This window comes from Crinia signifera, chromosome 1, assembly GCF_055691185.1.
Source record: "Crinia signifera chromosome 1, ASM5569118v1, whole genome shotgun sequence".
Taxonomy (NCBI): Eukaryota; Metazoa; Chordata; class Amphibia; order Anura; family Myobatrachidae; genus Crinia; species Crinia signifera.
Window position 1 is genome coordinate 279,463,364 of NC_139217.1, and position 11,940 is coordinate 279,475,303.

At 44.6% G+C, this 11,940-nt stretch overlaps 1 protein-coding gene across 1 annotated transcript in view; it reads left to right on the forward strand.

Moving 5' to 3' along the window:
• Positions 1-3,847, forward strand: part of ACER2 (alkaline ceramidase 2) — a 28,754-nt gene extending 24,907 nt beyond the window's left edge. The window contains exons 5-6 of the mRNA XM_083184574.1: positions 643-780; positions 1,311-3,847. Coding sequence (XP_083040700.1) covers positions 643-780; positions 1,311-1,497 — 325 coding nt within the window. The 3' untranslated portion in view covers positions 1,498-3,847. The remainder of the gene's footprint in view (positions 1-642; positions 781-1,310) is intronic.
• Positions 3,848-11,940: the final 8,093 nt, after the last annotated feature.

Sequence of the window (11,940 nt, forward strand, 5' to 3'; positions counted from 1 at the left end):
TTTGGCAGCCCCTGCAGTCATTTGTGCAGGGAGCTGCCGGGCAGGAGAAGGGGGGAGAGCCGCCGGGGACCACACACACGTCGCCGGGCACATCGCAAAGGGAAGCTCTTAATGCAAGAGCTGTCCTTTGCAATAATTATAGCATATGTTAGTCCATATGCATATTTATCTGTGCGGCACCCGGCGATGTGTGGCGGTGAGGGACTGCATCCCGCCCTATGGGATTATTACTTCTTTGTAAATTTATTTCATATTTAAAATACATAAATCCTTATTGGAATATAAGAAAACAAAACCTGGGAAATCTATGTAGATAGCAGGGCATTCTAAACCAAATATTAGTTGGGACATCATGTGGGGTTATTCTCTGATTTCTAGGATCCCATAATTATTAGATCTACAATGCAGACAAGGGTTTCCATGCTGTGCTATTGACAGTAGGGCTCACAGCTAAAGTAGTTACACTCCACTAGTCTCTTGTTCTCCTTGACTTAACTGATCCTCCAAATATCCCTGGGGAATCAGAAATAGCTCTTCAAAATAAAGTTAAACGTATCTATGTTAATTTAATCTAATTTAAACTTCTTTTTTTTTTTTTTATTGACCGTTTAGTAATATGCCTAATTTTTATTCCCCCCACAGGTGTGACAACATGCGAGTTTACAAGTTGGGTCTGATGTCTGGCTTTTGGTGGACCTTAGCATTACTCTGCTGGATCAGCGACAGAGCCTTCTGTGAGATATGGGCTCATTTCAACTTCCCCTACCTCCACTGTGTATGGTAAGTTGTGCCTAGAGAATATTGGTTCCTATTTCCCAAATGCTAAGGCCGTTTCCAGTGGGTGGTTCTTATAGCCGTTTCCCTTATTCCATTGTTGCCCCATCTCATTGTCTTAAATGCATGGAATACATATAAGTGCTGCTTAAGTCATTCAGAAATGAGTCTTTTCCTGGAAAACTAATGTGTTATGTGTTGTTGTTGTTTTTGTGACAGAGCAACCTATTCACTCCCATTCCTCCAATGTGTGTCTCTTTGTGCCAAGTAATAGTTTTATTGTAAACAAAAGTACTGATGTGGTAGAATTATGTACTCAAGACAGAGTACTCATATCAATATCTTAAATAAGGTGTTTTATAAATTGCTGTTTAATAAAGAATCCTCGTTGGCATATAAACCTTAAATGCTTTCTGTATATCTACCACACAGGATGGACTAATTGAAGGCTTCAAGTTGTTTAATGGTTTAATATGCTGCAAGATGGTGTACCTGTATAGTAATGATTAGCTGATTGCATTTCTTATGTCTTGTAGGCACATTCTCATCTGCCTGGCTGCTTATCTTGGCTGTGTCTGCTTCGCCTACTTTGATGCTGCATCAGAAATTCCAGAGCAGGGACCAGTCATTAAGTTCTGGCCCAGTGAGAAGTGGGCGTTTATTGGGATACCCTATGTAAGCCTGCTCTGTGCCCGCAAAAAGTCCCCCGTAAAAATTACATGAACCACAACAGGAACCTTTCCTCTGCAGCAGTTTCTCTTAAGGACCAAATGTGACAGATGACATTCTCTTAGCTGTCATAACTGATTGGGTCTTTAGTTGTTACCAGGTTAAGCAAAAAAGGAAATATTTTGCTTTTAATTTCCTCAAGTACTGTTCTCTTAAGTCAAATGTATTGATATTATTTATTGAAACATTTTCTAGAGATCTTTTATATTTTCTACAAAGAAATATTTTCCTACCTGACGGGACACGTGTAACGTCCCAGGTGTGTAACTATCTTACACAGGATCTTCGGGAAAATGCAGAAACACAAGGATGGATTGTACCATGATACTCCACTCAGGACTATTTATATTTCCTATTTGTTGTCTCTTAATCTTCTTTTCTATAGAATCTAGTAGGAACAAAAATGAAGAAATCCATAAAGAAAATAATGTGGTAATTTTTTTAAACTACGTAGTGGAGTAAACTACTTTTTGTTTTTGGAGTGAAAATGCTTCATCTATTTTAGGGCTGAATTGTGCAGTGAAGGACTGTTTCAAAGACAATATTCTGTGGAGTGATGGTATTTTCTTCAACACTTCTGGTGCTGCTTTGCACATTTTTGCAATCAGGGTATAGGATATCTTCAGATTTATGCAGTTGTACAGGAAGGTGTCCATGTAACAGGTATTAAAGTAATTCCGAAAAGTATTATGGTAAACCCTTGCCACTTTGAAATCTATTTTTAATTTAATAATTTGGAAAACAGGAGTATTACTTGTTATGAATATTATTTTTTACATGTTTACGCATAAAATGCTTAACCCTTTGAGTGCCAAATATCTGCTAAAAACGACATTGTCGCACACATTTGTTATATAAATTCAAATAAAAAAAGGTGTACAAATAGATTGTATTTCCTTTATAAGGTAAACATTACAGGTCATTTTGATGAATAAAAATGTTTGCTGGGCAATTTTCACACCTATTTTGACAAATTCACTTGCCACTCAAAGGGTTAAAACACAATGGACTAACTTACAAAGTATAAACCGCCTGAAGCTGGGCACAGTGCCCCCTTCAGTAATGCTGTGCATCTCCATTTGAGTAATTGTGCCAAAGGTTCATGGAGCACAATGGTGGCAGAACGCACCAGCGAATGGGAGCAGTTGCACTAACTATTTCCAATGACCACAATAGATGTATTGATGGGGTCTAGTTTTGTGGTGAAATGCCAAAACAAGATCTGTTTGTGTAGGGTTTATGTATTTTTATATCGATGATTTGCTAAAATTTTTCGAATAAAAAGACAGTTTAAAAAAAACAAAAAACTATTGTATCTATAAATAACAGAAAACAATAGAGAATCCTGATGCCCCTAAATTAAATAGAAGTCTAAGCCAAACACTATCATAAAAACGGAAACGCTGTAATGAATAACAAAGGTAGTCTGATATTGTGGTGCTGAAGTGATTACACTTTTGTGCAGTGTACCTACTGAGAATTGGAGATGAACATCAGAAGCCTGGCCTCAATGGAAGGATATATATATATATATATATATATATATATATATATAATCTGTTACATATATAATGCGCACCTACACTTAGGGCCTTATTCTAGTTCACACTTTCTGACAAAATCTTTCTTAGATGGACAAAACCATGTGCACTGCAGGGGGCAGATGTAAAATGTGCAGAGAGAGTTAGATTTGGGTGAGTTATTATGTTTCTGTGCAGGGTAAATACTGGCTGCTTTATTTTTACACTGCAATATAGATCTCCCTTTGAAGTAAAACCCCACCCAAATCTAATTTTCTCTGCACAAGTTACATCTGCCCCCCCCCCCCCCCTCAGTGCACATGGTTCTGTCCATCTAAGAAGGAATTTGCCTCTAAGAGTGAACTAGAATAAGGCCCTTAGTCCGGGGTGCTATTGGATTTGCATTGGACAGCAGCATCTTATAACTGGCAACAATTAAAAACCTGGAATTCGGATTGGGAACATTGATTGCTGCTGACCTGTGGTCCATTTATTGTTCAGGTTTATTTTGTACTTCTGCATGCCTAGGTTACATCTTCGTATACTTGCTCATGGATCAGATGCGATCTCATTACCTGTGCAAAACAATTTTTTTTTTTCACAGCACATTTTACCTTCAGATTTTGGATTTTTTTGAATGACTAACCATACATTTGTAGCATAGACTTCCTGATTTTCTCTCACTATCTGTCCTCTCTGCCTCCTTCAGTTCTCGACAAGTGTTTTATCTACCCTTCAATTATGTCTAAAGTATATGCTTAATGATTTTATGAGAATGTTTAATTTTATTATTATTTGATAATAAATATGTTTCTTGGTTTTTATTTTTTGTTATTACTTATTACCAGTACATCCCATAACCCATTGTAATATTTGTGTTGAAGCTACAGTATGTAGAGGAAAAGATCTATCAAAAATGTTTCATGTTTGATAGATCCCCGTAACTTACGGGGATCTAGCAAACCGAGAACATTTTCAATCATTTTAATGTCCAAATGATGGGTATCATGGTCTGTTTTCTAGCATAACTAGGTTGCTTTACTTCCAGTTTGCAATGTGGCCCTCATGCACCAGTCCCCTTTCAACATTGTGCAAAACAACAAAATGTTTCACCCAATACCTACCTTTTCCTTAAGCTATACATTATTTTAAGAGTTATAACCAATTTACGGGGGAGATTCTCTAAGAATCTCCGCCCCCCTTCGCCGCCCATCGCATTTATAATTATCGCATATGTTCTAACATATGCGATAATTATAGCAAAGGACAGCTCTTGCGTTAAGAGCTGTCCTTTGCGGTGAGAGTCGCCGGGTCCCAGCAGGTCCTGGCGGCTCCCCCTCCCTCCCACACCCGGCGCTGCTGCTGCTGTGCCGGGCTCTCCTCCTCCCTGCACCCGGAAGAGGATCAGTGCAGGGAGGAGGTCACAGGGGAGGGGGCGATGCGGGGCGGCGGGGGATCGTTGCGGGGCGGTGGTGGGATGCGGTAGAAGCCCATAGGCTTCTATGGGGCATCGCCAGATTTTTCTGGCGATGCCCCCCGCCGGGTTACCGCTTACAGCATCCCAAAATGCGGTAAAAACCCAGATAACAGGGTTTTTACCGCATTTTTCGCTTCGAGAATCTCCCCCTAAGGGCGGGATGTACTGAAGGGAAAATGCGGTAAAACCCCCGTTTTACTGCATTTTTCTATGTATCATCACCGGTTCGCCCCGTTTTCGCTGGCCAGGGTATCGCCACCCAGAGGGTGGCGATACCCTATAGAAGCCTATGGGCTTCTTTCATCGCACACCGTATGCGGTCCGCGCGCTGCCCCCCCCCCCCCCCCCCCCTCCTCCCGTCCTCCTTTAACCTCCTCCTCCCCCTGGTGTCACAACCGGGAGGACATCCGGCTTCAGGGGGGAGGAGGAGACGCAGGGGGACGCTGGCAGCCGCCGGGAGGTGACTGAGACCCCCGCAGCCCACATCACAGGTATCGTGGGGTCTCTGTTACCGCAGCCCGATGCTGGCCGCATATGTTAGTACATATGCGGTAGCATCGCGGCGGCTGCCGTGCGAAGGGCGGCGATGTATGTTGATACATCCCACCCTAAGTGAGTAAATTCAAATTAACACATTAGCTATTGTCATTTGCTATTCAATCAGTCACGCATAAAAAGCCATATTAACACTCCATAGGCATTAATGCAGCTTTTTTGCTCACAGCCCATTTAACAGGTGGACAGTAATTAGAAACTTAGAAGATTTACTTAGAATACAGTAGGGGATATTTACTAAGAAGGGAGTTCTATTTCACATGTGATGTTGCTATGGGAAACCAATCCGAATCTACTTCTTATTTATTTAGCACCTTTTAGAAGATAATAGATAGTATCCGATTGGTTGCCCATAGCAACATCACATCTTAGTCAATTTCCCCCAGTGTGTCCTTGAGTCGTCATGTCCTGTGCAACTTTCCTAGTGGAGTTGGGCTTCGTTGTTTGCTGAAAAAAATCATCGTGATCAAAACACGATGTGACTAAGACACATGAAGCAAATGTGATTAATTTGTTATATGACAAATTAATATCTGTGTGTCACTTCATCAGTATGAAGTAGAACAGAACTGCGCTCCTATATTGTAGCACTTTGTGTACAGAGCCTCATTCGTACACATATACATGTGACATATATCAAATCCTGGTCACATTGTATTATAATTTATGATTATTATGATAGGGCAGCACAGATGGTGTAATGGTTAGCATTACTGCCTCACAGCACTGAGGTCATGGGTTCTATTCCCGCCATGGCTCTAACTGTGCAGAGTTTGTATATTCTCCCCGTACTTGCGTGGGTTTACTCTGGGTACTTCGGTTTCCTCCCACAATCCAAAAATATACTGGTAGGCTAATTGGCTCCTAAACAAAATTAACCCTAGTATGTCTGTGTGTGCGTATACATGTGGTAGGGAATATAGATTGTAAGCTCCACTGAGTTTCACAGGACCTGCTGTGCCAGTAGACACTGTTTTGTCACGACTGTAGCAGTGACACATCTTAATTTGGCCAATAATGATTTGTCACTTTTGGGATGATATGCAAAATGCAGAATAATGGTGATGTGTGACATGGGGGTGCTGTTTTGATCAGAAAAGTTTTTTTAAGGTTGCTGGTGGCCATTTATAGGAGGCTTGGTTGTGTTTTTTTTTTTTTTTTATGTATTTATTTATTTACAGTTTCTTATATAGCGCAGCATATTCTGTTGCGCTTTACAATTGGAAACAACAGTGATTAAACAAACTGGGTCGATACAAACCGACATGGAGGCAGGAGGGCCCTGCGCGCAAGCTTACAATCTATAGGGATAATAGGAGGGATACATGAGGATAGAATTCCATAGCATGGCAGTCCCATCAGATTACAGTCCTGATGGGATGCAATTAGATATGAATGCTACTGGAGGTTGTGTGGAGATCTTGAATATGATAAGCTAGCCTGAAGAGGTGAGTTTTCAGGGAACGCTTGACATTTTGGAGGCTAGAGGAGAGTCTTAGTGTGCGTGGAAGGGCATTCCATAAGGTGGCTGCTGCCCGACAAAAATCGTTTAAGTGGGAGCGAGTAATGAGTGTGGATGAGAGACGCAGATCTTGTGCAGAGCAGAGAGGTCGGGTGGGGATATATTTGGAGATAAGCAAAGAGATATAAGTCGGTGTAGTCAGAGTGATGGCTTTGTATGTAAGTAGAAGTATTTTATATTGAATGCTGTAGTATACAGGCAACCAATGGAGGGACTGGCAGAGCGGATCAGCAGACGATGAATGTCTAGCCAGGAAGATCAGCCTCGCAGCTGCATTCAAAATGGATTGTAGTGGTGAGAGTCAGGGACACAGAGCAATACTGGTGGTGACAATTCTGGGGAGGATAGACAGGTTTCAGTATCATCAGCGTACAGGTGATACTGAAATCCAAAAGAGTTGATTAGTTTCCCAATCCAAAAGCTGTTGAAAATCAATAGCGTTAGTATTTCTGCAGGTTAGAGGAGGCTTGCATGATTTTGGTATTATAGAGAGTGGCGAAATGGAGGAGGTTGAGAAGGTGATAAGGTTGTGATCCGAGAGAGGGAATGGGGCATTCGTGAATTCAGAAACAGAGCATAACCTTGTGAATACAAGATCAAAGCAGTGTCCCTGCTTGTTAGTAGAGGCGTCAGACCATTGGGTGAGGCCGAGAGAGGTGGTTAGAGAGTGGAGTTTAGAGGCATGAGGAGAAAGTGGGCTGTCAATAGCGATATTGAAATCACCCATGATGATGGTGGAGATGTCAGAAGATAAGAAGTGTGGGAGCCAGGCAGAGAAATCTTCCAGAAATTGATGTTTGGGAAGCCCAGGTGGGCGATAGATAGCTGCGATACGCAGAGAGAAAGGGGTGAAAACCCTGATAGAGTGAACTGATGATGTGAAGGTGAGTGAAGGAACCAGTGGTAGGACTGTGTATGTGCACAGCTGGGACATTAATATACCTACCCCACCTCCTTTAATGTTACCAGGCCTGGAGTTGTGTGTGAAGTGGAAACCACCATGTGACAGTGCTGCAGTGGAAGCTTTGTCTGATTGTGTGAGCCAAGTTATTATTATTATTATAATTTTATTTATAAGGCGCCACAAGTGTTTCGCAGTGCCGTACAAAGGAACAATACAGGGAGACAAAACTTGGCATAACATTGAATAAATAACAAAAATACAGTACAAATAAAGAGCACCACAGTTTCAATACACATTACAGCTTAAATGTAAGTAGTGAGGACCCAATCAACATACAACTAGAGGCTTGAGGCCAATGATGGAGATGAGTATGAAGATGGTCACTGAGTGTTGGATTAAAGGAGAGCTGTGAGTGACATGTGAAGGGAAGAGGGCTTTGACAACAGGAGGGAAGAGGGCCCTACTCGGAGGAGCTTACAATCTAGTAGGAAGGGGAGACAGACAGATTACAAGAGGTGCAAGCGAGGGGGTGGTGGTTAGATAGCAGGATGTAAGCAGGCAAGGGGTCGGAGAACCAGCTGGTTTATGCAGTGGAAGGGTACGCTTTGATGAATAGGTGAGTTTTCAGTGCACGTTTGAAGCTTTGCAAGGTCGGGGAGAGTCTAATGGAGCGAGGGAGTGCGTTCCACTGAAGGGGTGCAGCACGGGCAAAGTCCTGGACTCTAGCATGGGAAGCAGTGATCAGGGTGGAGGAGAGACGACAGTCGTCAGCTGACCGTAGAGGGCGGGAGGGTGTGTGAATGGAGATGAGGTTAGAGATATATGGAGCAATGGAATTAGATATGGCCCTGTATGTGAGTGTGAGGTGTTTGAAGAGGATTCTGTAGGGGAATGGAAGCCAGTGCAGATTTTGTTGAAGGGGAGTAGCAGAGTAAGAGCGGCGGGAGAGGAAGATAAGCCTGGCTGCAGCATTGAGGACAGATTGGAGAGGAGCTAGTTGGGATTGAGCGAGGCCAGTGAGAAGAGCATTACAGTAGTCAAGTCGTGAGATGACTAATGAGTGGATGATCAGCTTAGTTGCACTCTGTGAGAGAAAGGGCCTGATGCGAGCAATGTTGCGTAACTGGAACCGGCAAGAATGGCTTGGATGTGGGGTGCAAAGGAGAGGGAGGAGTCAAGAGTGACACCCAGGCAGCGGAGTTGGGGAACAGGGGAGATGATGGTGTTGTTAACAGTGATAGAGATATTAGTAGGGGGCATAGCTCTGGGTGGGGGAAAGATAATAAGTTCGGTTTTGTCCATATTCAGCTTCAGAAATCGCTCAGACATCCAGGTAGAGATGGCAGCGAGGCAGTTGGAAACTTGAGAGAAAACAGTGGGGGACAGATCAGGAGAGGAGAGGTAGATTTGGGTGTCATCTGCATAGAGGTGATATTGGAAGCCAAAGGAGTTAATGAGTGCACCCAGAGAGGAGGTGTACAGAGAGAACAGAATGGGGCCAAGGACGGAACCCTGAGGGACCCCGACAGGAAGGATAGAAGGTGGTGAGGTAGAGCCAGAGGCAGAGACTGAGAAGGAACGGTTGAAGAGGTAAGAGGAAAACCAGTTGAAGACTGTGCCAGAGAGGCCAATGTTTTGGAGTGTGTGGAGGAGGAGAGGGTGATCCACAGTGTCAAAGGCAGCAGATAGGTCCAAAAGGATAAGCAGGGAGAAGTGACCCTTGGATTTGGCTGACAGCAGGTCATTGGTGACTTTCACTAGGGCAGTCTCAGTGGAGTGAAGTGGGCGAAAGCCAGATTGAAGGGGATCTAGGATGGAGTGGTCAGACAGGTAGCTGGTGAGACGCCTGTAAACCAGCCGTTCTAGTATTTTAGAGGCAAATGGGAGAAGAGAGATAGGGCGGTAGCTTGTGGGAGATAAAGGGTCCAGGTTAGGTTTTTTAAGAATAGGCGAGACCAGAGCGTGTTTGAAGGGTGAGGGAAAGATGCCAGTAGAAAGAGATAGGTTAAAGAGGTGAGCAAGGTGGGAGCAGCCAGTGGGGGAGAGGGAACTGAGGAGACGGGAGGGGAGAGGGTCCAAGGGACAGGTAGAGGGGGGAGAGGTTGAGATGAGGGAGCGGACTTCCTCAGCTGTAGTAGGGCAGAAGGATGACAGAGTGGGGTAGTTGGTAGGGGAGGATGATTGGGGTGGGTGGGCAGCAGAGGGGGTATGGAAGGAGATATCATGTCGGATTACCTCAATTTTAGAGAGGAAGAAGGAGGCAAAGTCAGTTGCAGTAAGGGATGAAGGGAGGAGGGGTGGTGCAGGGCGAAGTAGAGTGTTGAAAGTATCAAAGAGACGTCGGGATTGGAGGAATGGGAAGAGATGAGAGATTTGAAGAAAGATTGTTTGGTATAGGAGAGAGCAGCGCTGTAGGAGGAGAGAATAAACTTGAAATGGAGGAAGTCTTCCAGAGAGTGAGATTTCCTCCAGAGGCGTTCAGCAGAGCGTGCACATTTTTGCAAGAATCTAGTTATTTTGTTGTGCCAGGGTTGTGGTTTAGAGCGTCGAAGGGGAACAGTGTGGAGGGGGGCTACAGAGTCGAGAGCAGAGGTGAGAGAAGAGTAATAGAAAGAGGCAGCCTGGTTGGGGCACGTCATGGTTGAGAGAGGAGAGAGGAAAGTCTCCAGGGAAGACAGGACAGTGGGGTCAAGAGACTCGAGGTTACGTCTGGTGACTGTGGGTCTGGGCAATGAGGGGAGAGGGGAGGATGAGAGGGTGAAAGAGAGCAGATTGTGGTCAGAGAGTGGGAAGGAAGAATTAGAGAAATCAGAGAGATTACAATGGTGGGTGAAGACTAGGTCAAGGGAGTGTCCGAGATTATGAGTGGGGGTGGAGGTCCATTGAGAAAGTCCAAAGGAGGTGGTAAGGTCAAGAAGGTTAGAGGAGGCGGCATTTTTGATGTCAATAGGAATGTTAAAGTCACCGAGGATGATAGAGGGGAGGTCAGAGGCAAGAAAGTGTGGAAGCCACGCAGCAAAGTTATCAAGGAAAGGGGAGCAGGGGCCAGGGGGGCGGTAGATTACAGCCACAAGGAGGTGAATGGGGTAGAAGAGGCGGATAGTGTGTACCTCAAAGGTGGAGAATGTGAGGGAGGGCTCAGGTGGGATGGCGCGGAAGGTGCAGTTGGGGGAGAGGAGGATGCCCACTCCTCCACCCTGGCGGCCATCAGGTCTGACCGAGTGTGTGAAGGAGAGGCCTCCATAAGAGAGGGCAGCAGGGGAGGTAGTGTCAGATGCGGACAGCCAGGTTTCAGTGATGGCAAGAAGGTTAAAAAAGTGGGAGATAAAGAGGTCGTGGATGGTTGGGAGCTTGTTGCAGACTGATCTAGCATTCCAGAGAGCACAGGAGAAAGGAAGGGAGGGGACAGGTGAGATAGTAATTAGGTTGTGTGGGTTGTGGGTGCGTCTGAAAGGTGTGGAAGTTGGGAGGGGGCGAGACCTGACAGCAAGGACTGGTATGGGACTGGATCTAGGAGCCATATTTCTGTGTAAAGTTGGTCAGAGTAGTGATATAGAGTGAGATTGGAGTGGCCTAGAATGAGCAGTGAGAAGGTGGTGTACTGGAAGTGTGGAGAGCCTACAGGAAGTATAGTTAATTTATAAGTGAGACAGAGGCAGTGTGTGACAGCATTTAGTTCAGCATGGAGATCAGTGTCCAGGTTGTGCAGACTGAAGGTGATGATGATGCAGGTAACTCACTGCAGTATGTTGATTGCTGGGGTTGCAGATGGAGGATGAAGTGTTCTTTGTCCTCCTGTTTCCCTCCTGTGCATCTCCTGTATATCTCCTATGTTATATTACTATAGTCTGCATACTTTACACTAGAAGATTACACAGCCAGAAGGCCTAACAGCCTAGCATATAGTGAATAAATAGCAGGTCCTAGTGATCCCCACCCCCTAACTCCACCCACACCTAATTGATTTATCAAGGTGTGATCAAAGACAGACCACTGCCCCCGCTAATACACAGACATTTCTTGTTTACCATATATTCCAAAGGGAATAATAAAAACAAAGGTTTGTGGAATTGTCAATACCTAACAGAATTTAGTAGCCATAGGGAGCAAAAAGTGGAGAGATACAATTTGCAGCAGATTAAAGCCCATACCTAACAGAATTTAGTAGCCATAGGGAGCAAAAAGTGGAGAGATACAATTTGCAGCAGATTAAAGCCCATACCTAACAGAATTTAGTAGCCATAGGGAGCAAAAAGTGGAAAGTCTCTGTGATAGCCAGCAGTTTGAAGTTGCCAGAGATGAAGAGGTCATGGACCAGGGTTGCCTACCCTCCCGGAATGGCCAGGAGGGTCCCGGAAATCGGGATCCCCCTCCCGGCCCCCGGAAAGGATGGCAACCCTCCCGCATTGCCCTTCATTACCAGCGGACACCCCCACCAGGCGGGGGGTCCCCGGGTTAA